We start from the raw sequence: 26,464 nt of genomic DNA on the forward strand, positions 1-26,464 counted from the left end.
ATCCTTACACGGTTTTACACCAGTACTGTAGAGAGCATCCTGACTGGCTGCATCACCGCCTGGTTCGGCAATAGCACCACCCACAACCGCAAAGCCCTGCAAAGGCTGGTGCGAACTGCCAGACACATCATCGGAGGTGAGCTTCCCTCCCTCCAGGACATATATAACAGGCGGTGTGTGAAAAAAGCTCGGAGGATCATCAGAGACTCCAGCCACCCGAGTCATGGTCTGTTCTCACTGCTACCATCAGGCAGGCGGTATCGCAGCATCAGGACCCGCACCAGCCGACTACATGACAGCTTCTTCCCCCAAGCAATCAGACTTTTGAACACTTGATCTCAAGATCAAAATACATCAGCACTGCACTTTATTAATTTTATTATCTCACACTGGACTGTCATAATTATATTCTCCTCACAATACAACTACTGCATATTTTTTTATATAACCTTTATTTATTATAATTTTTTTTATTGTATTTATATTCTATATTGTGTGTATTGTTATCTGTACATTGTATATTATTATTGTGTAAGTATGTACATTTGATATGTAAATTGTTTATTGTAATTGGTATATGTCTCATCACTGTCATGACTGTTATGTTGCTCGGAACTGCACACAAGACTTTCACACACTGTTGCACTTGTGTACATGGTGGTGACAATAAAGTGATTTGATTTGATGGACTACTGTCAAGTCCTCCTCCAGTTCAACATCCAAAGTACACAAGGACAACTCAATGTTCCGACTCAATCACTTTTATTTTAATTTCTTTGTCAGTTGATTGGTCTGTTCAACTTGTTAGGTTGTAATGTGTTAGGTTGTAAACCTTCAAAACAGAGAACAAACATTACCATTTTAATTAAACATTTAGTTAAGCATTTTTAATAAATTTTAAATGAGTTAAACATTTAATTCCTTTTACATAAAGAAAAATTATGATTTCATGAATTCAAATTCATTTGTAAATTTTTAACATCTACCAGAAATTTTATATTTTACCATTTGTAACTTTGTACCATCCTTTAAATCTTATGCTTTTAATTTTCCCAAACACAAATGAAATATTTCTTAGCACAAACCCATTTAACACAAAATCAATGAAGTCTATGCTGTAATGTGTTCCTTAAACCATCTACACAGAAGTTAAACATAGCTTGAACATATTTAACAGTATTTCAAACATCATAAAAGTAAATTAAACATTTCACCGACCATTGACGTCTTTGGACTGAACCTATGAGTGAACTTGGAGTGTCTTCTCTCTGAAGTTTGCTTGTCTGAATGACTGTTAACCTTCATGCTTCAGCAGGTGCTCTTAATCAAGCACCTGGATTGCTACTGCTGGTGCACTCTGGGAAATGTAGTTCTTTGAGAATAATTTTATAGATTCAGCGCAACAACTACATTGCAGAGACTTCTCGAGCACTATGTACTATTCTAATCAAAATGATACTCAAAGTTTCAGAAACATTTGAATTGTTCATTAGTGGACTGGTCATTTTGACAAATTCATGGAGTGTATTAAAGTTAAACGTTATCATTAGTGATTCTTATATAAAGTTATATTCTAACTGATGTTTCATGGCAAATATGTTATGCACAGCTTTGTGAATTACTTTTTCAGAGTTGAAAAGTATGTTGTGTGAGTTTAAGGAGGACATAGTAGCAAGATTCCCCTCTTCAAAGTAGCAGCAGAATTCAGTCATACCTGCACATCCATTTGGGTTGTTCCAAACACAAATGATTTCTTTCTTCTGTGAAAATTTTACATTTTATATATATATGTAAAGCTTCTAATGAAAAGGTGAGGCAAGCTCAAATCCATAAATGAATCTAGAGATCCCAAAACGTCAATAATATTTTTTTTTATTCATAATACAACAATATCAGTCGTGGCATAATAGTTAGATTTAAAAGAGAATTCCACTAAATGCATATAAACTCAAGTCTTCTAGCCAACATTTGTGCTGCTTGAGAAATGGAGGTAACTTCAAAGCTACGCTTTGCTCCTGTAGTCGACACCGCCAAATAGTGGTGTACTCACTTGATCCACAAATTCACGTTCAATGCTTCACAAGGCCATTTTGTGGTTAATTTGGAATGTTTTCCTTTGGTTAGACATACAAATTGTCACATTTATAAAAAAGGGATCATTTGTATTCACAAATATGTCTATTTGTACAAATGGCTGTACATTCATTTAATTCAAAATTTTACAGACACAAGTTTAAAGGCATTCATTTTTGTGTGGATAGGCAAATGCATGTATGACATTTATCGAATTGATGGAAAAGTGTTTATGCAGTTGTGAATAATTTTGATACTATATTGGTCCCATATTTGTCCAACACAGCCTTCCAACCCTAACTCAGCAAGACCGAGATTTTCTCAATCCAGAACTTTCAGTTCAAGAAAAATATGATTAAAACATTGAAAAGTAGAAAGGCCACTGGCCTTGATGGATATCCCAGTAAGTTAAATAAAGAAATGTACACTCACGCAAATAGGTTGCCACATTACCTCCCACCTTAATTGAAACCATCATAATTGTAATACCTAAAAAAGGGAAAGACCCAGTGGAAGTAATCTTTTACAGGACAATTTCAATCTTGATATGCAACCCAAAAATATTGGCTAAAACGTTGTCTCATAGACTTAACTATTTAATTTGTAAAATTATCCACACTGACCAGATAGGTTTTATACCAGACAGGCACTCTTTCTCGAAACTCCTTCGGCCTTCGATCAGCTGTTGTGGCCTCATGTCTTTGCTTGTTGGTGAAAGTTTTTAAAAATGGATATAAATTATGCGGTGTGAGAGTATTCTCACTAATAAAATGCTTTCTCCTTCATTTCAGTTACATAGAGATACCAGACAGGGCTGCTCTTCTTTACTTTTTGCCCTGGACATGGAGCCCGTTGCAAAAACCATTCAGGCTGAACCCAACATGCATGGATATGGCACAAAGGATACATGCGCATCTGGGATGGCATGAGGGTTGCAAAAAAAACATAACCATACTTGTATAACAAATTAACAATTGTGTTACTATTGTAAAACTGTTGTAAACATTTTGGGCAGCTTGATTATGATATATATATATATATATATATATATATATATATATATATATATATATATATATATATATATATATATATTTTAGGAAGGAATTTCACAAATAATTTTATGAAAAATGAATGTAAGTTATTAGTAAATGTAAATGATATTTAAGCATTGTAGAGAAATAATGTTGTTCAGCACAATCTATGTTTGGATCTCAGAGACCACTTGGCATATCATGAGGGACTTCAACATCTGTCACAATGAGCACAAAACCCTGAAAGAAAGAGTTTTCTTGTTACAACAGGTCAACAGAGCCATACTATACCTAACAATACAATGAAGACTTACCCATACATCACTGCAGAACCCAAACATTTATTAATATTACTCACGTTTCTTAAGAATATTTCAGAATTACTAAATCTAAAGCCGTGCAGAGTGGGTAAGGGAACACCAATCTTCAGGTAAGCTAAAATATAAAGTACAATAATCCAGATGTTAGAGACGTGCTTAACCAGACTCACTGTACAACTGAAAAAAAGGAGATCAAAATGTCATGGTTGGCAGACAGAATTTGCATGTCCCGACCCCGGACATACGGGTATAAAGGGAGTTGGCGAGCGTCTGTCAGACAGGTATTTGCACTTTCCAAGAGCTTTCTCCTCTTCTAGGGCCCGTAAAGCCCCTAAACATTCCTGAGACGGCGCACCCAGGAAGTCAGATGTTTGTTCTGGAGCTGGTAGGATGACCACCCCATCCCCCGGTTGAGGGCCAGGAGGAGAATACGCAGTTCTCCCTGAGAATAAGGTTACGGTGCATTACAGTGGTAGAAATAGTGACGTGGCAAGGGGAACAGAACGTCTTGTTCCTTCCATCGGGTTACAACAGTAACCATGACATTCCCCTTCTATCACTCACTTGACGTTGTGTCGACTGTAGTGACACAAGGGGTCCCACTTCAAAACGCCATGCACTAACCTGTGTTAAGTGACTGCTGAGCCAGGTGCAAACAGGCTGTTGCGTGCCTGAAGCAGCTGGGTCACCCGCACGTAACCCTCCCCAACACCACCAATAAAAGGTGTCATATACCGCTCTTAGATTCCCCGTACCCATACGGAAACAGGCGACATGAGTTGCATGGGGGCCAGCCGCAGCCTTTTCTCTCTCTATGTTTCTCATCATAGAGTTAAAAGGAGGCTGGGGCTATCTTAATGCTATAGATGCATCAGGGAAGGCGTCCTTTTCCATTCCAATTCGTTCAGGAGGAAAAGGCCCTGCGGAGACCACAACCTTCCCAGTCTGGGGGGAGGTAACTTGTGGCTAATACACACAGGGGTTGTCAAGCCACCCGTGGACATGGTGCGGTGGTAGATCCTGCCTGAAAAGGGAAGAGTTGCTACAGACACGGTGACCGGGGGGCAGCGAGGACTGCCCAAGGGAGATGTGGGTCCTGCCAGCAAGGGGGACCATACCCCGGAAAATACATCACAGGGATTTGCCTGAAGTAGGAACTATGCCTGTGGAGCCCAAGCCCAACACAGAGCACTCGACTCGTGGTGGGTCTGGTGGCAAATTCCTCCGCTGAATTCGCGGCCAGAGGGCTAGGGAGGAAGAGCATCCAGGAAGCAAGAGCTTACTGGCTAACCTGGGAGAGAATTCGCACTGGATCAGCTTGGTGAAGTGCGCAAGGTGCAAGCGGAACACCTGGTCGGCTGTTCCGTATTACCTAGTTCGATTACCAGCTCGGACCTGACAGAACACGGGATGAGACCGACTCAACCCTGAGGTTTCAAGAGCTCTGGCTTGGTTGATTGTGTCTACAACAGCAGGTGGTAGACCGCTTAAGTCTTCCGCGTCCTGTCCAGGGGCCAGACATGGAGGTTCCAGAGGTCTGGACGTGGGTGCCAGAGGGTGCCCCGTCCCTGAGAAAGAAGGTCCTTCCTCAGGGGAATTTGCCAGGGAGGTGCTGTCGTGAGGAGCGTGAGATCCGTGAACCAGGTAGGGACAGTAAGGAGCCACTAAGGTCACTAGGGACACTACATGTCCTTCAGGTCTACCACCGTGAACCAATCTTGATGCTGAATGCAGGTTTGAATTCACCTCTGAATGAGCGTTTTGAACAGGAGTCTGTGTAATGTCCGGTCGAGAACTCACAAGTCCAAGATTGGCCGCAACCCAGCACCTTTTTTGAGAAGTAAGGGCTATAGAGACCCTTCATCTCGGCTGGAGGGACAGGCTCTATCGCGTCCTTGGGTGGAAATCTCTGCTCGTAAGGTGCTGGCATTGGAGTGAAGCAAATACCGCTGAAATGAGGTGGGAGCCTGGTAAATTGAATCGCATAGCCGAGTTGGATGGTACTGGCCAGCCATCGCTATGGGCTGGAAAGTGCAAGCCATGCGTCTATGCTCCGTGCGAGGGGCACTAACGGGACGATCGTTTTGGATGTACTGGGTGGGGCCTTGTGGCAGGGGGAGCAGGTAATAGTGCGTCAGGAGGCAGAAGAGCATCCCGAGGCTTGAGTGCTGAGAAAAAACTCAAAGCACTTACCTAGCTCCACGCATCCGACAGAAGGTGGTTTATAGAGAGAGGAGGAGGTCCTGCAGGGGTGGCCTTGAGATTCGTCAGCGTTGGCCTGCCGGGGCTGGGCAGTCGTGGGTCTGGAGCTGAGATGGTCACGTCCAGGGAGCCATGACTGCAAGGGTTTGGTGCCGGGGTGCCGTGAGAACGGCCCGCACCTGTCTGATGACCCAGGAAGTGAGGATATTACTCTTTCATTGATAATTTGGGTACTGCAGCCCAAAAGGGGTGCAGCGAAATTAAAAGGGAGAACTGCGTATTCTCCTCCTGGCCCTCAACCGGGGGATGGGGTGGTCATCCTACCAGCTCCAGAACAAACATCTGACTTCCTGGGTGCGCCGTCTCAGGAACGTTTAGGGGCTTTACGGGCCCTAGAAGAGGTCCTAGAGGCAGGGGGCGTACGCCGCCTGTGGGGTGGTCGACGCTGGGGCTGAGAGCTGGGCCCAGGTTGAGGCGGAGCTGCCGATGGATTCTTCACAGGGGGATGCCCACCGCGAGCAGATGGAGGACGGCCTGCGCTGCGACGGCACGGCACAATGTGGGAAATGGCATCCGTCTGTCGAAGCGCCCAGGGGCAGAGTCTGCATGGCGTGCAGAGAGGAGAAAGCTGCTGGAATGCGCCATCAATTCCAACAGGAAAAGCTCTCTTGCAGAGGTGGTGAAGCAGTCGCGCACACAGCTCGCTGAACACACAATCGCTTGGCTCCGAAGAAAAAATCTGTCTGACAGACGCTCGCCCGCTCCCTTTATGTATGTAGCGGGACATGAAAAATCTGCCTTTTTTCAAGTTCAAGTTCAGAGGTACGTGAGGCTCTCAGAAGAGACCCCTTGTGTCACTACAATCGACACAATGTCGAGTCCGTGACAGAAAGGGAACTACTTCATCACAAGGAAATTTATAAACAACATTAGTACTTTGTGGAAATAACAGTCTGGTTCCAGAAGTAAAGATCTTATTTTTATTCTATTTTTTACATTGGGGAATTGATTTTTAACTTATAAATCTTTAAAGATTTACCATGAGCTTTTACCGTGAGCTTGGTTTTTGCTTCTGTTGAAGCCATCAGTCTATGGTATTTCTGCTAAAAACTGCATTAAATAGTGTTATGCCTAAACTACCCATGATCCTAAAGGGGAAAAGGCACCAAATAGAGAATTGCAAGAAACAAAGCGACCGCCCACTCCCATGACACAAAATAAATGACTCAATCGATTCGCTCTCCCTACACCAGGGCTCCTCAATAGGCAGCCCATAAAAGACAAATGTTTGGCCCACACAAAGGCCTATTCACACCAAATCTGTGACGATTTTGCACGAAACACACACAGAGTCTGTGAAAAATTTAAAAATTCCGCCCTCGTACAGTAGGCGGCGTTAATGCTGTTCTACATACATTTTCGCAGTCTCCTGCCCTGCCCAGCTGTAAATGTTAGATGAACGCTTTTAAGGTATTTATTGACCTATTTTGGCATAACTGTTTCATTATGTTCTTTCCATGGTGTTGACGCATGTTGCATAAATATCATCCTGTTTATATTTTAACATGTATTTTGCTACGAGTAAACGGACTCCCGAACCCAACTACTCATTTTACAATGTCTGGATTAATGCCTTGATAATATAACACAAGGTTCTGTGATGCACAATAGAGCACATTAAGAATAACATGTATAGTACAGTATAAAATACGATGCATAGGCCTAATATTAAAAATAAGTCATCACTGGTTCACGGTCTTTACTTTTTTGAAATTATTGCAATATTTTATTTTCCTCGCAATAAAAATAGCAGTGTGGTTCTGAAGTTTGTTTGTGTACAGTAAAATATTGTATGTAAAGAGTCTTTTTATGGGATATTTTTAATTGCCGAACCTTGCTGCTATTTGTAATCCCAGGAGCATATGATATTCATTAAATGATGTATATTAAGGCAAAACACAATAAGCAGCCTTTCAAAAAAAGATCCGGAGTGTTTGCAGTGCAAACGGTACAATTATACACATTTTGGGGGTGCCAGCTGCACCTACATCTGTGAATCATCGTTTTCTATAATGAATATCATCAAGAAGCAGGATAGTGCACATCTTGATCAGTGTCTCAGTGTCTGAGTAAAGTCTCAACATCAGAGGTATTGCTTCAGCCTGTTGCTGTCACTTCTTTCATTGAATGGTAGGTCCCATTTGGAGATGAGCAGGAACGGTTCCATGGAGAACATGGAGATACAGATTTTTTAGTTTTTCATTCAGTTTTTATTTTATTTGTATTTATTTTTGTTCAACAGGCAAAGCTGTGTAGTTTTGTCTTTCTGTCTGATATTCAAATACATTTAGCTTCAAATCAAAGTTTGTAATCTTGTGATTCACGTCAGAGCTGGTTGATTTGATTCATAATGTACTCTTATGAAGTACTTTATTAAATCCTCATGGAAAAATTAATATGAAAAATACTTCTGGAACTAGACAAATTTCTAATAAATCCATCTTCCATCTCCCCATTCATACTGTCACTTACAACTAGTGCTAATTCAGAGTTTACAATTAACATGACCTTGTTTCTAATAAAAGCATTAACACTTTACAATAAGGTTCTGTTTGTTAACATTAATGCATTATGTATGAATAATTAATCTATTTTTAAAGCATTTATTAATCTTTGCTAATGTTATTGAATAGAACTACAATTGTTTGTGGTTAGTTTATAGTACATGAACTAATGTTAACATAAACAACTTTTGATTAAAAAAAATATTAGTTTAATAAATACTGTAAAAGTATTGTTAGTCATGTTAAATCATGTTAACAAATGAAACCTTTATGTAAAGCGTTACAATACTATTCCATATGTGTTCTTACCATTTAATTTTGGAAGTACAACTGTGCTCATTGCCATCTTGAACAGTTTTTCAAGTGGTCCTGTCTGTATATTTGAAACATTACTGGTTACACAAATAAAACATTCATTCTATAATGTTAATCAGTGAATATTTGACATAAATGATCACTGATAATAGATAGAAATCAATAGAACTCACATTGAAATCACCAATCTCAGATGATCCGAGAGTCAGAGTTAAACTTTACGCAAAGGGAGAAGATATAGAGTTTTATTAAACTAATACTTAACAATTGTTACATATCTAGACTTTCAAAATACTACAAAGGTAAAGGCTGTACTTTAATTAAACACACACACTCACATACACACATGCTCACTTGTTCATGTTGAAAGCTGCAGTCAGGTGTATATTGTCAATCTGTGCGTTTCCACTGAAGCTGCTGTCCTACAACAGAAATTCAGAAACTGTGAGCTGTATTCATCTTAACAGTGACATCATGTGCACAATTCAACATTTGAAATAGCAGCTGCAGTGGCATACACTTACAGTAAAGTCTGATTTATACTCCTGTGTTGAACCTATGCTGTAGGCTACATGTAGCTACAGTGGTTATGGTCTAGCCGACGCCACAGCCTGACGTGCATCTCTTCAAAAATGTCACTGCATCAATACAGACCACAACAGCTGTGATTGGTGCACTTTGTAACCAGAGGACGCCCTCCCAGGATGATAAGGTATTTTTCTGGGTAGTATCGGCAGACTGGCCTCACAGAAATGACAGTACAGAATATTATCCTTTGTTTATAAGTTACGCCATTGAGAAGTTCACACAGTGAAAATGGATTTGAGGATGTATCTCGGTAATGCTTTGTCCAGTGGAAACGAAACTCGGTAAGTGTACATGGAAAGTTTGGAGACAGTGGGTCAAGAATTGTGGAAAATCTCTATTTTTTGCCTGTAACTTTTGTATAGTATGTCCCAAAATTATGGGGGTTGTGCGTATGGATTCATTTGGGTTATGGGGATTTCAACAATACCAATGTTTCCCATATCGGCTATACTGTCTCTCTGTCATATTGAATTTTAATACGACATGTGAAGTAGTGTGGGGTTACTTTGTATGTCATCTCATATACTGTACATGCAATGTGTTGCACTTACTATGGTGCAAAATACTAGAACTGAAGTGGTTTTTCTTCTTCTAAAACATTGTTACATTATCTTGCTGTGCTATTTATTTATCACCATATTTTCATCAACAATTGTTTAATTTTCCTCATGATGCATATTTTCATATTGTCTTTGTTAATGGAGTACATACATGTTTGTCAGTAATTTTGTTGTCTGAACGTGTATTTAGTGTAGCTGGAAACATCATAACCCCGGTGAGGTCTTCTCTAACCGGAAAATGTTGCTTTTATCCTTTCAAAAACATTAAAAACATCTGACCATTGAAAAGCTTTCAGCCAAGGTTCAAGCCAAACCTGTTTACTGATATTTAGTCATGATTAATATTTGAGCTTAGTATATATTACAGATTTTGACATCCTAATATATATACAGTACTGTGCAAAAGTTGTAGGCACTTGTTGCTTAGTGAGGATGTCTTCAAAAATAATGCCATAAATAGTTTTCATTTCTCAATTAATGTCATACAAACTCCAGTAAACATAAAAAGCTAAATATTTGGTGTGATCATCTTTGCCTTTAAAATAGCCCCAATAAACCAAGATATACCTGGACACAGTTTCTCTTGGTTGTTGGCAGATCGGATGTTCCAAGCATTTTGGAGAATTCACCACAGACTGCACAAGAGTTTGTTTGTAGGCTGCTTAGCATTGCTTATTCTTATTCTCAACGTTCATCGTTAAATTCATCGTTATGTCCTTTGTCATTTTACCGCGTTTCAGGTTTTTCCGCTTTTCTCCGGTTTCATCTACATGTATTTTACCTGTTGCTGCTGGCACCTAGCTAGAGTCTGTGTTTGTAGCCTGCTAGTTTTTTTTTGTTAGCATCGCTTATATATCTGTTTTCAGCCTTTAATCCTTAACATCTGCCATTTTTAAGCGCGCATCGGGTTTCCCTTGTATTATTCTCTTATTGCGTTTCAACTGCGCGCATATTCCACCTGCATCTGTGTTCTATTTTTATCACGATTAAACTGCATGCATTTTTTCAGCACGCACTAGTTTTTTCTCCTCTGCGGTACACAGATTATTGCATCGATCTCAAAGCACCGCTTATCAAGAGCAACCACCACCAACAACAAACAATTTTGTGAGGGATTCACATCAATCTCAAACCCTCACCGCTCAGGAACAACTAACAACAAACAATTTGCGGTAAGTCATGGCATCCGCTCATGTTATATCTTCCTGCATTGCATGTCACATGTTTACAATAGCCTCCTCCGTCAGCAGTGAGGGATTCACATGTGATAAATGTAAGGAATTAGTCAGGCTGACGGAGAAGGTTAATGAGTTAGAGACTCTCATCCGAACGCTAGTGGAGGTCAGTGAGAGAGAGAAGCCGGTAGATACTGTTTTGGATGCGAGTAGTAGTACAGAGAGCAACATAAACACTTTGGTTCCGGCTGTAGAGCCCCTGCAGCAGGGTATTTGGGTGCCGTCTCGGCGGCATACTTGCTCAACAAAGAGACACCAGTCTCCCGTTCCTGTTAGGGTTTGCAATCAATTCTCCCCACTTAGTGATGCGCCCACTGAGAATCATGTTGAAAGAGCCTTTGTTATTGGCGATTCCATTGTAAGGAATGTGGAAATAGAGACTCCAGCCACTATTGTTAATTGAATTTCGGGGGCCAGAGCATCTGACATCAAATCAAATTTACAAGTGCTGGCTAATGCTAAACGTAGATTTCCTAAAATTGTTATCCATGTCGGCACTAAGGACATCCGGCTTCGCCAGTCGGAGATCACTAAAGATAATGTTAAAGAGGTGTGCGAATTTGCAAAAACTATGTCAGACACCGTAATATGCTCTGGTCCCCTCCCTGCTCATCATGGTGATGAGGTTTATAGTAGATTAGTGTCACTGAATGGCTGGATGTCTGAGTGGTGTCAATAAAAATAGGATTTATAGACAATTGGGAGATTTTTTGGGGTAGACCTGACCTGCTAAAGAGAGACGGACTCCATCCCTCCAGGGAAGGAGCCGCTCTCCTCTCTAGTAATTTGGCTCATAGTCTTAATGATAGTATTTGACTAACTGGGGCCCAGGTCAGGAAGCAGACAAACTGGTTAATCCGAACATCTGCTAGCTGCCTTGAGACGTCACACAGGTCACATAAACTACAACACATAGAGACTGTATCACCTAGATATCTCATAGAGACTGTGTCTGTTCCCCGAACTACCAAACACAATACCCTCACTAAATCATTTAGAAAAAATTTGATTAAGGTCAAACTTTAACAAAACAAACAAATAAAAAAATACACATCATATACAAATAGGGCTACTAAACATTAGATCTCTTTCTACCAAAGCACTAATTGTCAATTAAATGATTACAGATCATAGATTGGATACACTCTGTTTGACTGAAACCTGGCTTAAACCAGATGAATATATTAGTTTAAATCAGCGTTTCTCAAGGGGGGCGGTACCGCCCCCTAGGGGGCTTTTGGACAGTGTTGGGGGGCGGTGTGAACGAGGCAGCAGAGAGGGGGGCTCAGGCACAAATGGGGGGCGTTACTCAGAGGTACTCAACAGGCGGCCTGCGCAAAAATCTTTTCAGCTCTTCTCCTTAGCCTATGTCTTCGTCTTGCTCGGATTACTTCTGCCACTTCACCAGGAGGATATGCCAGGAGAGCCGCTTCCTAAGTTACACATGCTTTTAAGAGGCGGAGAATTTTCAGCGCAAAATAGAGCGCTTTCACCGGCTTTTTCTGTACATAACGCTGAATACATAATTAGGCGCAGTTTACGCTTCCCCTCCCATCTATTTATGTGACACTCCCACTTTCCCCTTGTCCATCCCATGAATGCATATTTATGACACTGAAAGCGCATTTTGCCATTTTCAATTGCGACAGGCAATCTGCTTTCATCTCGGTGCGTCCCGTTCGTACATACCTCGCCATGGTTTTATGCGCACTTTGCGAAACAAATACGCCTGAAGTGGGCGCAAAAGCGTTAGTACATCTGGCCCTGAGAATTTTAATTGTAATGTGATGATCGGGTGCGGATATCTAATCGGAGAAAATCATTGGTGATGGTGAGTTTGTTTTTAACAGCTGATTCGGGTGACGTTAGAGCTGATCCGCGCATCTCTACTCTGCAATGTGTAATTGGCCGATGGGAATAATAAAGTCATAATAATATAAATATTGATTTTATATTAGATGTCTTTTTGCAGTTATTCACCTAGTATAATAATAGTAACTTAAGTTCTCTCCCTCGTGTCCCGCAAAATCAGGTCTGCTGACCTGCAACAGAGCAATAGCCAGGTGGTCACCCTACGTTACTCACTGTTATTCATCACAACGTTTAAGCCTCTGACAACACATACAATGTTCATTTGAATGTAAAATAAAATTATGTCTGTGCAAATTAATTAATTCATATTTAAATGTTGCTAATAACCCACACGGCTAGTTACCGGCAAATGATCTCCATAGCAACGCCTAAAAACAAATGCCGCAGCCGGCAGCTGTCAGAGTGGTAGAAAGAATGTGTCCAATCAAAATGTACACAAGTTTCGTGGTTTTTAATGTGTCCAATCAAAATGCACACAAGCACAATTACATAGGCTAAAACAATTTTGATATCAAAACACATTTAAACATCATGGCGGAAAACAAGAAGAAGTGCAGACAGTATAGTGTTGAGTACATTAGGTATGGCTTTATTCCCTCACCAACGAACATCCAGCTCCCGATGTGCCTGCTTTGCCAGCACGTTTTCTCTAACGAGGCAATGAAACCGTCCCGTCTAAAGGAGCACCTAACTAAAATTCACCCCGATAAGGCATCCAAGGATGCTGCGTATTTCCAGAACCTCAAGGAGCAACTTTCAAAACAGTCCATCTCCAAGATGTTCGCTAGGAAGGTAAACCAGACAGAGAGTGGGTTACTGGCCTCCTATAACATCTCTCTCTTGATAGCGAAGTCGGGGTTGCCATTTACAGTGGGGGAGAAGCTGGTTATCCCAGCGATTAAAGAGGCCATCTCCACCATCATGGAGAGAGACCCATCGCCAGTGATGCAGGCCATCCCGCTCAGCAATGACAGTGTGGCTCTGAGAATAAAGGAGATGGCGCTGGATACAGAGCAGCAGTTGTGTGCCACACTGCGTGAAAATCCATTCAGTATCCAGCTGGATGAAACCACGACAATAGATAATAATGTTCTGCTGATGGCGTATATGCGTTATATGTCTGAGAGAGATGTGGCCGAGGACGTTTTGTTTGCCAAATATCTCTTCACTGACACACGAGGGAGATGATCTTCAGGGCTCTGAGTGACTACCTGCTGGAGAACTCTATTCCGATCGCCAACATCCTCGCCTGTGCCACAGATGGAGCTCCCGCTATGGTTGGCAGGTACCGTGGCTTCGCAACTTTGTTAAAGGAGCGTGTGCCGCAGGTGTTAACAGTGCACTGCATGTTGCACCGTCACAATTTAGTGGCCAAAAATATAAGTCCTTCTCTCCACCAGTCTCTGAACATCGCTGTCAGGGCCATAAACAAAATTAAGGCCCATGCTCTGAACGACCGGATCTTCAGGTAGCTGTGCGAGGAGAACGATGAAGCGTTTCAGCACTTGCTGCTCCACACGAGGTACGCTGGCTATCCAAGGGCAACTGTCTGGCTAGGCTGTGTGAGTTGTTCACAAGTGTCCTGGAGTTTCTTGCCGGTGCCGACGCAGCTCTAAGGGACACGCTGTGGTCCTGTCGCGGTGACATCTTTTACCTGGCAGATTTCTTCGGGAAGATGAATGAAGTGTCACTCAAGCTCCAGGGAGATGCCGTGACACTGGTCCATTCAAAGGCCACCATCTGCAGTTTCCTCGCCAAGCTGGAGCTGTATAAACAAAATTTGAGCAGGCGCCAATTTAATAATTTCCCTCAGCTGGCCAAGGTAGCCTATTATTATTATTAGTAGTATTATTATTAGGTATATTTTAATTTACAAAGGCAGCCTAAAAATAATCTCAGTAACGTTAACTGCCTTTCTGTACTTACATTCAGGTGGTTGATGAGCTGACCGACAACCACCTGCTGCGTTACACCGATCACTTGAGAGCAGTGAAGGCGTACATGGAGATCCGTTTCAGGGACCTCGACCAATTAGATGTCCCTGAGTGGGTGATGGAGCCATTTCAAGTGGATGTGTCCAGGAGTGAGGACGAAATTCAAGAAACTCTCATCGACCTCCAAAATGATGAGGAGGCCAAGTCAACCTTTCGGACCTGTGGCTGGCGTGTCACGTGGGCCACGCATGGTCAGCGTTTCCCTCTTTTGTGGAAGAGGATTCGTCTTCTGCTCCTTGCTTTTCCGACGTCATACCTTGTTGAGCAGGGGTTCAGTCAAGCTTTGCACATGCAGACGAAGTACCGCAGCCGTCTCAATTTGGTTACCTCAGGCGCACTCCGGCTCAAGCTGACATCATTGTGTCCTTATTTTAAAATTTGGCTGCCAGTCACCAAGCTCAGGGCTCACACTAATGACCGTAATTAATTAAAAAAAAGTGTCTGTTTTTGACGTCGTTTTTTCTTCGGTTCAGTTCAGGTGGCCGAGCTGTTGTCGTCTTTGTTCCTCATTTGAAATCAAATGACTGTTTGTAGGCTATTCAAATTTGAAGCCTAGTATATATTGCCTAATTGAGCGCGCGAACGACCGCTGCTTTTTCATTGGCCATTTAGGTTAGTTACGTCATTGTTCACGTGATTGGTTCATCTTAAAAAAATTTGTGTGTGAGCCTGAATTTGTTTGAATTTCTAAATACATTTGCAATACCTTTCAAACAATCCATGTGTTTTTGCATTTTTTTCCAAACACAATATTACTCAACTTGAGGCTTTTACATGTAGTTTAAATACAATAAGAAACTTCTGTTTCAGTTGTTTTTTTTACCAAAAACTCAGGCTTCAGGTATCAGTGTTGCAATTGTTTGGCTGGCGTTAAGAGGATCATGAAGAGGTCAGGGGGGGCGTTGTTCAAAAAAGGTTGAGAACCACTGGTTTAAATGAATCTACTCCCCCAGGTTATTGTTATAAACATGAGCCTCATCTGAAGGGTCGAGGAGGAGGAGTTGCTACAATTTACAGTGAAGTATTTGGTGTTAATCAGAGGACAGGATATAAATGTAAGTCTTTTGAACTAATAATGCTTAATGTGACATAATAATGTCAGTGTGTAATAATGCTGTAAAAAATCTCTGTCGTCTTTTGTCCTTGCTACAATGTATAGATCACCCGGGCCTTATTCTGATTTCCTTGGTGAATTTGCTAATTTCTTTATCAGATCCTGTAGTTAATGTAGATAGAGCTTTAATTGTTGGTGACTTCAACATTCACATTGATAATGAAAATGATACATTGGGATTAGCATTTATTGATATTCTCAACTCTCTTGGAGTCAGACAAAATGTAACAGGACCAACTCATCTCCATAATAATACGCTAGATTTAATTCTGTCATATGGAGTTGATGTTGATAATATCGAAATTCTGCAGCAGAGTGATGATCATTACCTCATCTCTTGTATGCTGCAATCAGCTAATGTTACTCAATCTACAACACGCTATCGTGAAGTTAGAACTATTCATTAGACCACTAAAGATAGCTTCACTAATAATCTTCCAGATCTATCTCATATACTCAATAAACCCCAAAGCCCAGAAGAACTTGATGAAATAACAAAAAATATAAATGCAGACTTCTCTAGTACCCTTGATATTGTCGCCCCACTTCGATGAAAGAAAATGAAAGAAATAAGCCCTGCACCATGGTACAATGATCACACTCATGCTCTCAAGAGAGCAGCTCGGAAAATGGAGCACATGTGGAAAAATACAAAATTAGAAGTATTTCATGGTGCATGGAAGGATAGTGTCTGTAGCTACAGACAGGCACTAAAAGCTGCCGGGTCAGCATATTTTAGTAAACTCATAGAAAATATTCATCGCAGCACAAGAGTAATGACTTCATGAATTTCTTTACAGATAAAATTGAAATAATCAGAAATAAAATTGGAATTATGCAATTTTAGGATGGACCACACCGAACCTCACCGAAATTACTGGCCAGGTTGAACTGCGTTTCACATCCCTGATCTCTGCCTGCATCACCTCGGACTATTGATGGACTACGATCTTGAAAATGGAATGCATAGACTAACAATTGCCAACAAAAGCCTTCATCAGCCAATTAACAAAGACAATTGCATCTATGTGATCTTCTGCAGTTAATCCAGGATGGACTTCAAAGACATTAATCATTAATCTTACAGTTCAAACAAAATCAATATTTAAACACTGACCCTTAACACTTACTTAGTTTAATAATTTTAAACCATGACTTTAACTATACATGAGTTATATTCATGATGTTAGCCAGAGGGGAACTGGCCCCCACAGTGAGTCTGGTTTCTCCCAAGGTTATTTTTCCTCCATTAATCAACATCTTATGGAGTTTTGTGTTCCTTGCCACGGTCGCTTTCAGCTTGCTCACTGGGGTTATTAATACAATTATTATTTAATGACTTATTTTTAAACACGATAAACAATCGTATTTTATCTAATTACAGAATGATTATTCATCGACATTATAGATATTACATTTTTATCTTCTGTTAATGCTGATCTTCTGTAAAGCTGCTTTGAAACGATGTGTGTTGTGAAAGGCGCTATACAAATAAAATTGACTTGACTTGACTTGAACACAGTTCTTCTGTATATTTCAGCTGTCTCAATTACTTCTGTCTCTTTATGTAATCTCAGACTGACAAGATGTTCAATGGGGGTCTCTGTGGGGGTCATGGCATCTCTTGAAGAGTGCCCTTTTCTTCTATTCTAAACGTTTCTATCTGTAAAAGTAATGTTGGTAGTCTAAAAAGTATATTTCCTATCAACACACTAAAGCTGAAGATATAAATAACCATCTTCAGACAAATGCTTTTGTGAAACATCTTATGTGCCTTTTGCACAGTACTGTATATATACATACAGTATATATCAATGTTATTATTGTTTTTTGTATTTTGTAATATTTTACCAAGTGTTTAATTTCTATTTTGTGTTCAATGACTCACTTTTTTTTTTTAATTCTTTTTATTAAACATTTTAGTTATTTCAAACAAAACATACTAAAAAAAAAAACAGCACAGAAAACGATATAAATAACCATATCTATGGGCATGTGGACAATTTCCATTTTACATACAGCATCTCGTCATATGGTTGTACATACATTATATCCATTTTGTGTTTACGACCTTTTAATCTTCAGACACTTTAAAATATTCTCCCATTTTTTAAACAGGTGTAATTCACCATTGAGACAATACCTCAATCTTTCTAGAGTTACAACTTCAGATATCAGAGACTTCCACATCTGAGTAGAGGGGGCGTCGCTACCAACCCATTTGGTCATTATAGCCTTTCGAGCCAACATCAGGAGAAACTGAACAGTCTCTTTGTGAGCTCTCAGATGGTCAGGTATAAGCCCCAGTAGGCACATGAGTGGGCTGAGTGGGGCTGTCTGTCCTATCACCAAACTGATTTCACTGCATACTGCCTGCCAAAATACCTTGATGTTCTTGCACTCCCAAAGACAGTGATATCTAGTGCCTTTAGCTAAGTTACATTTAGGACAATTTGGAGAAACACCTGGAGTGTACTTACTGTATATATAAGGTGATATGTAAACATTATGTAGAATATTGAACTGCATTTCTTTGTATCTATTACAGATTGATATTCTAGAGGGCAGTATTACTATTTCCTCCCACGACTCAAGAGTCAATTGACACTTTAAGCAGCATATTCCAAGTTGTTCGAAAGTGTTTCAGTTTGTCTGCCATTAGATTCTGTAACTCAGAATAGAATCTAGACACAAAACGTCCACGTTTCCGACAGTCCAGTAGAGTTTTTTCAAGCAAGTAACAGTTCGTTGGTAGCTCCAGAGATCCAGTCTTTGATTTTAAGTAATGCCTGATCTGGAGATACTTGTAGAAATCGTTGGCAGGTATATTATATCAAGATCTTATATCTTCAAATGTCTTGAATTTACCTTTGTCCCACAAATCATACATTCTCCTAATACCAGCTTCTTGCCATGACTTGAGATTGAGACCAGCACCCCCTTCTGATAAATCTAGGGTATCTACCAGAATTGCAAAAAAGTTAAGAGCCTTGGACTTCCCAAATATTTTCTTCAAAATACTCCATGTCTTGATAACATTATTAATTAGGTAATTGTCTTTAACAGCAGGAGGCAGTTCTCTTACACGTTTATCTAATAAGTTTATAAGACAGAAGGGTTGACTAATTACTTTTTCAATCTCAAGCCAAGGTGTCTCATCATGTTCATCTGCCCATACTGAAACAATTCTAGCATGAATAGACAGTACATAGTTCTCAATCTTTGGTAAGCCCCACCCACCCTGTTGTTTTGGAAGTTGTAAAGTATCCATTTTAAGCTTAGGCTTTCTGCCTGCCCAGATAAAGTCTGATATCAATTTATTAATGTCCTTAAGATCATTTGGATTTAAAAACACAAAAATCATTGACACTGGATAAGAAATTTTTGGAAGTAGTACCATTTTAGTAAGGTTAATCCTACCAAGCATTGATAAAGGAAGCTTTTTCCAACTTGTAACTTTTTCTTTTATGTGACTAATTAAAGGATTGATGTTTTCCGCATAAAGCTGACCAATTTTGGGTGTGATTTTTATTCCTAGATACCTAAATCCTTTAGGTGCCCAGCGGAAAGGTTTAACATAAGCAGGCTCGACCTGACCACTGTTTGTTAAGGGCATTATTTCTGACTTTTCAAAATTTACCTTATACCCTGATATTTGTCCAAATTCTTTAATACAATCAACCAGTGCTGGAATTGATTTATCGGGATCTGTTAAAGTTAAAAGAATATCATCGGCATATAATAAAATTTTGTGCTGTTTTGTTCCTATTAAAATTCCTCCTATATTTATATTCTGTCTGACGGCTATCGCAAGCGGCTCTATAGCCAGGGAGAACAGCAAAGGTGATAAAGGACTGCCCTGAGCAGTACCGCGTCTAAGTTTAAATGGTACGGACAAAAGATCATTTGTCAAGACAGAGGCTGCAGGCATCTTGTACAAGATCTTCACCCAGTCTATAAAAGTGGGTTTAAAACCAAATCTTCTTAGCACTTCGAACATGTAGTCCCATTCGACACGGTCGAAAGCTTTTTCGGCGTCCATTGAAACAATGGCGCCGGGTATTTGATGGTAATTAAGATGATTGATAATATTAATCAAGCATCTTGTATTATTTGAGGACAGACGACCCTTAATAAATCCAGTCTGGTCTGTGCTTACTATGACTGATACAACCTGCTCTAATCTATTGGCCAACACCTTTGACAATATTTTCATGTCTACTCCTAACAAGCTTATCGGCCGATAGGAAGAAGGCAGTTCTGGGTCCTTATCTTTTTTTGGTATTACTGTAATATTGGCAATATACATAGTTCCTGGGAGACTTGAGTGTTCAAAGGATGCATTAAATACTCTCTGTAATAATTTATTAATCTTGCCTTTCATAACCTTAAAAAACTCAACGGGATATCCGTCAGCTCCAGGGCATTTGCCCGATTGGAGTGATGAAATGGCTGTATCAATTTCTAATAATGTAATGGGACCTTCCAGTAAGTTAGCCTGGTCTTCGGTTAGTCGTGGTATATTCAAGCTGTTTAGAAAGTGGCAATCTTTTAATTTGTCAGTCTCAGAACTATATAGTTCCTCATAAAATTGTCTAAAGCATTCATTAATGTGCTTATTATCCATATGACGCTGACCATTCTCATCCCTAACTGCCGTAATAAAGAATTTAGGGGGAGCATTGTTTGCCAGCCTTGCCAAGAATTTGTTTGGTTTATTGCCAAATTCAAATTGTCTTTGTTGTGCAAATAACATATCCTTCTCAGCTTTCTTTGTCACTAAGTCACTTAACATGTCCCTGGATGTCTTTAATTCCTTAAGGACTTCGTCTGATTTTGATGCATAATATTCTTTTTCCAGTCTTTTAATTTTTATTTCAAGGTCATTTTGTATTATTATTCGTTCCTTCTTTTTACAGCTTGTATATGAGATTATAACCCCTCTCATATAGGCTTTATAAGCATCCCATACAATTCTAGGGTCAGCGTCCTCTTTGTCATTGATGTTTAGATACAAATCGGTCTGTTCTTCTAATAGTTTAATAAAATTGTCATCAAAAAGTAATAGCCTGTTTAACTTCCAATAAATAGTTCGCTTTAGTGGTCTGGGCGGTTGCATCTCTAAACTAACAGGAGCATGATCAGAAATGGCAATAACTCCTATATCTGATTTCTCCACTAGATGAGCCAAATGCCTCGAAATAAATATATATTCAATGTGGGACATTGATGATTGAGGTAAGGAGTGAAATGTAAAGCCTTGTGTTGAAGGGTTTAAATGCCTCCAAATATCTAACAGGCCGGTTTCCTCTAGTGCGTTTTTAAGCGATCTTGCACTTTTAGACTGACTGCTCCTAGCTGGACTCCTGTCCAAAAAAGGACAAAGAGAGCAATTAAAATCACCTCTTATCAAAATGTTTGAGGAGTCCATCTCAACCAGCCGGTCAAAAAGTAAGGCAGAAAAATCATCATCATTTACGTTAGGACTATAGATGCTACCCAGCAAAATAATTTCCCCTTAAAGCATTCCTTTGGTTAAAACGATTCTCCCCTCTGTATCCTTATATGTGTCTGTAACAACAAACGGCAAGTTTTTATGTATCAGTATTATTACCCCCCTCCTACTTGTTGAAAAGGATGAGCAATAAACCTGACCGACCCACTCCCGGAGATATTTCTTATGTTCATTGTCGCTGAGGTGTGTTTCCTGTAAAAAGGCTATTTGGATTTTGTCCTTTTTTAGACTGTTTAGGATAGCTTTCCTTTTCACTGGATTATTGGATCCCTTAACATTCCAAGTACAAATTCTAATACTCATTACTACCTATTATATACTTTATGTACTTAATGCTGTATTCAAAAGAGTAGAAATTAGTACCGTATTTAGTCCCATCCCAATCTTTAACTCTGTCTGTGCTGATAAAGAAATCATAAAAAAAAAAAACCCAAGCAAAAACAAAACACACAGCTTGGAGTAACAAACAATAACCTAAATATCCACAAACCTGTTAAAAGGTGGAATATACAAAAACCAAAAACAAACTTCGTCATACTCTTATTAAGGAGTATCCAGCTGGGGTCCTTGCGAGCCAGAAAAACGTTGCAAAGAAAAAAGAAAACAAAAAACCTTCCCAGCTGAATTGTTGGTCACTGTAACAAGCCGTATGATACCAAATTAAAACGTACATTTAGACAACTTGAGTGTCTTAACCCACAACCTAAAATAACAGAAAATGAGGCCCAGTATTATTTGTCAAAGCGCTCATTTCAACGCTTTTTAGGTTCTGTCATTTGTCATCGGAGCTTATTAATAGCCAAACGTTGCTATTAGCGGAACACAGTCTGAGTTATTTACCTGTGTCTAATCTCTCAGTCAGTTCTTTAATGTAGTTGTTGACGTCTTTCATATTGGAAAGTGCTTTCGTAGTCCCATCCTGCTGAAAGATCCGTATTACAGCCGGGTACACAAAAGCGTATCTGATGCCCGCTTCCCGTAACCTCCGCCGCGCGTTTGCCGATTCTTGCCTCTTCTTGATCACTTCAGCCGAAAAATCTTGGTAGAAGGACACCTCCTGACCGCCCACTGTCAGCCTGCCTTTGTTTCTCGCTGCATTAAGGATCTTCTGTTTATCGGCGTAATTGTGCAATCTCACTAGGATCGCTCGAGAGCCGCGTTTCTCTCCCCCTCCAAGCGCGGGTCCCGTGCGATGGGCTCTCTCAATCTTGACCCTGTCCTGCTGCATATCCAAAACTTCAGGAATCCATTTCTCAAAGAGCGTAACTGGATCTTCACCCTCAAAGCCAGCCTTAAGCCCTGTGATCTTAATATTTTGGCGACGACTTTGATTCTCATAATTATCAAGGCGTTCCAGTGCTTTTTTGAGAGCGTTTTCCAAAGATTCCAGTCTCGGCTCAGTCACCGTTGACACGTCCTCAAGATCAGATACGCGCTTTTCTATATCCGTCACTCTTTCCAAAATGCCGTCCAGCTTCTGAGACAGTTCCTTAACTGGTTTAACAACAGCAGCAAGTTTGGTGTCTAGCATCTCAGCGATGTTGGTGGTCACTCTCTCAACTAATATATAATCTCTTTGGAAGATAACATCCTCCGGCTCCGCTTCACATTCTGTAGCCGCCTGCTCCGTATCACGCTCAGCCTCTTCGTATTCAGTGTCGATTTGTTTAGCAGCAGCAGATGCTACGTTAGCAGTGCTATTAGCATTAGTCTTGCTAGCAGTTTTCTTTCGCCCGTCTCTCTGCTTACTCGATGCGGGCGGTGCAAAAAAGTTGTCCAGGGACATTTTGACACTTATTACAGCAGTTGCGGTGAATCACACGGCAAAATTGTTACTTCAAATAGTTATTTTACGTCGACCCAGTGGGGAAGCGAAAAAAGTGCGTCTATCTAGCTGCAAGCATCACGTGATCCCCCTCAATGACTCACTTTTTAAAGTTTAATCCATAATTAAAATATAGTTTGTGACCGCACCCTCACCCACCCCCAAACGATGGTCCAACACCATTCACCAGTGGTCGTTGACACTTTACCATTGCGGTAGTGAAAAATTGCCACCACAAAAGCCTTCCAGTATTATTGTATATTAATACAATAATAGGTACAATTCTGATTTCCACTCAGGATGACGGTGCTCGTAACTTCTGGTCTACGATCCATTTTCCATCCACATGTTGAAACCTTAATTACTAGTGAGAAGGGAAAAGCTGACTCCAGATCAGTGGCTGCAGCCAAATGAATCTTTATTATATCTCAAGTCTGGATTATTCTCGACACAGCCACTGTTCATGAGGGTTTGTTCACACAAAGTGACATCGCATGCTCATGAGCACCCCCTTTGCATCCACAATGCACCCTTCAGTTGGGCCCACATCAGTGCGAGCTCAACAGTGGACTAATACCCTACATCTCCCACTGTGGATCCTCTTGACCAATCACAGCGGACTGAAGTTTCCATGCTAGAGGTAAAAACATGGCGGAAGAGGCAATGTCAATCATGGATAAAATTCTGATTTCAAAAATATTATTTTCCTGATTGGCAACAACGGATCATTTGCTTTTCTTGATGTTGGTTCAAACTTTAATTTATCCAGTTGTCCAGAGAAATAGAATTTGCTCCTTTTCAGTTTTTATTGAATAGTTTTTCTTGAGGAAGTTTAACTTTTTTTTAAAGTAAACGAACACTAAACCTTTATTTTCATTGTTTCAAAGAAGATTTTAGAATGATTTTGAGTCTCTAAAACATTAAGACATGAGAGAGTACATTCCTGTACATATGGTGCAGCTTATAATATTCATTATATTTATTTAAATAGCATCATTCGGTCAACCAGCGACATGTGTATGTACCTGCAGAAGTGTGGCTGTGTGTATGAATGTCTAAATGTAAAGACTTTTTCCAATATACTACGGTGTGAGACTCAAAACAGCCCATGTGGCACCAACAATCATGCCCAGGAGATCAGTAGGACTGGTTTGAGTATTTCTGTAACTACTGATCTCCTGGGATTTGGAAGTATACCGTTGGCTAGGGTGCCATTTGGGACAGGGCCTATAAATGCTGAGCGTCAAGAGCTGCATGCACAAGACGCGCTGCAGTACCAGGTGAAAGTATAAACAAGGCAGCGGATCACTGCGTGCATGGAGAATGTCTTCATTTCTGAAATTATTCAAAGCATTTTAAACAAATGTTAAATTAAGTATTGTAATTCTTTGATGAAATCCTATTTATTAGAATCTTGCAGCAAACTAAATATCACAGTTGAAAATGAGTTCATCAAAGTTTGTAAAATTATTATTAACATTATTATTTTTTTCTCCCCAATTTGGAATGCCCAATCCCCAATGCGCTTTAAGTCCTCATGGTGGTGTAGTGACAAACCTCAGTTGCCTCCGTGTCTGAGACTGTCAATCTTATCTTATCTCGTGGCTTGTTGAGCATGTTACCGCGGAGACCTAGCTCATGTGGAGGCTTCACGCTATTGTCCGCAGCATCCACGCACACACAGCGTGGTGTACGTGCCCCACCAAGAGGGCATTTGCACACCTTGTCTTTTGCACGTTCATTTTATATAGGTATATATAAGTATTTTATATAGGTATTTTATTTAGTTGTGTAGTCTCATGTGGTTCTGTGTTTGTCCTATGTTGTTTTTATGTAGCACATGGTCCTGGAGGAACGTTGTCTCGTTTCGCTGTCTACTGTACTATCTGTATATGGTTGAAACGACAATAAAAACCACTTGACTTGCTCCACTGTCACTGCTGAGATTTGCGTGCTGATTGCGGAGTTCATCAAAAGCTTCTTAAGAGGGGCTGTAATTAAATTTAAACAGAGTCTAGAAACACCTTTGATTGTAATGTTTATGGATTGGCCCCATTCACTTCCATTGTAAGTGTTTCATTGTAACACAGATTTCTGCTTTTTTAAATAAAAGGAGAGAAAAGTTGAAATTATGTTTTGTGTTAATCAACATTATGCCAAACGCTGTTGACTGTGTTTAGCTTGTATTGAACCTGGAATATTCCTTTAATGGAAAATGTCATTTCTGATTGTGGTGTAAATGATGAAGACTCATCTCAGCAGTTAATACAGACATTGCTTATCTTGTGTAATTGACAGTAAACGTTACAGACGTTGGCAGTAACAATTAGGCCTACTTTACAGACATCTGGAAACAGTCCTGTATGGATAGGGCTTTTGGAGTAATTTAGCATTTTCCCATCTTGCAGATTGTGGATGAAACTAAGTGCAACCTGCATCAACTCTAATGCTGCAGCTGTGTTTATGCTATTACTACATATTCTTTATAAATTATGTTTTTATCTTCTGTTTAGCATGTTTTATGCAAGAGAATTCTTTGTCTTTACATTTTGATATAAGCTAAATATAGAGAGATTTCTCCTCCCTTCAGATATGATGTGGATGTTGTTTATGTGTTGAAAACTCACCACATCCACTCTGAACAGAGGAATCAGTGTGCGGTCATGTTTAACAGCAGAGAACTTTGCTGCAGCCGTTACATGAACATCCACCTCAGTAGATCTAAAGGAGAAGAGTGGTGTCTCGCTCACATATAACAGCACCTGCATCTCCATGTTGGGATATTGGGTGCGCAACTGCACAGAAACCATTGCACATTATTCATCTGAACAGCAGTTTGAGGTTTTACATGATCTTGAATTAAACTACATGCATTCATGGAAGCATAGAGACTGAGTGTTAGAAAGATCTGATGGAGTTAGAGTCTTAAAACTTCAATGACTGCTCACATTCAGTCACATTTCTCTGTAGTTCTGCTCATGCAACTTTACAATCAGTGAAATACAATGCATGAATTCATGGCAATATTTCAGAATTATCCAATGTACTGTTGGTTCACTGACCTGTGGAATGAAGATGCCAAACTGGCTGGTATTCAGATGGATCGGGGAGCTCTTTGGTATCTATGATTGACATATGAAAAGAGAGAAATCTCTTGAATGTTTTAAATTTGTATCCGTATCAAAATTAAGCCATATTTAAAAATGTTCTGTAGAAACGCTCAATTCTATGATGTTTTGGATGGTTAATGTGT

General features: G+C 40.1%; 1 protein-coding gene across 4 annotated transcripts in view; it reads right to left on the bottom strand.

The window, feature by feature from the left end:
* Nucleotides 1-809: 809 nt before the first annotated feature.
* Nucleotides 810-26,464, bottom strand: part of bpifcl (BPI fold containing family C, like) — a 73,357-nt gene continuing 47,702 nt past the window's right edge. For 3 of the 4 annotated variants that reach the window (XM_052093738.1, XM_052093741.1, XM_052093739.1), the window contains 7 exons: nucleotides 26,274-26,333; nucleotides 25,839-26,006; nucleotides 8,863-8,930; nucleotides 8,682-8,724; nucleotides 8,503-8,566; nucleotides 3,466-3,542; nucleotides 810-3,347 (listed from right to left, as the gene is read on the bottom strand). In XM_052093738.1, the coding sequence (XP_051949698.1) occupies nucleotides 3,288-3,347; nucleotides 3,466-3,542; nucleotides 8,503-8,566; nucleotides 8,682-8,724; nucleotides 8,863-8,930; nucleotides 25,839-26,006; nucleotides 26,274-26,333 (540 nt within the window). In that variant the 3' untranslated portion in view covers nucleotides 810-3,287. The remainder of the gene's footprint in view (nucleotides 3,348-3,465; nucleotides 3,543-8,502; nucleotides 8,567-8,681; nucleotides 8,725-8,862; nucleotides 8,931-25,838; nucleotides 26,007-26,273; nucleotides 26,334-26,464) is intronic. The other variant, XM_052093740.1, reaches the window with a different exon arrangement.

Source organism: Xyrauchen texanus, chromosome 27, assembly GCF_025860055.1.
Source record: "Xyrauchen texanus isolate HMW12.3.18 chromosome 27, RBS_HiC_50CHRs, whole genome shotgun sequence".
Classification (NCBI taxonomy): domain Eukaryota; kingdom Metazoa; phylum Chordata; class Actinopteri; order Cypriniformes; family Catostomidae; genus Xyrauchen; species Xyrauchen texanus.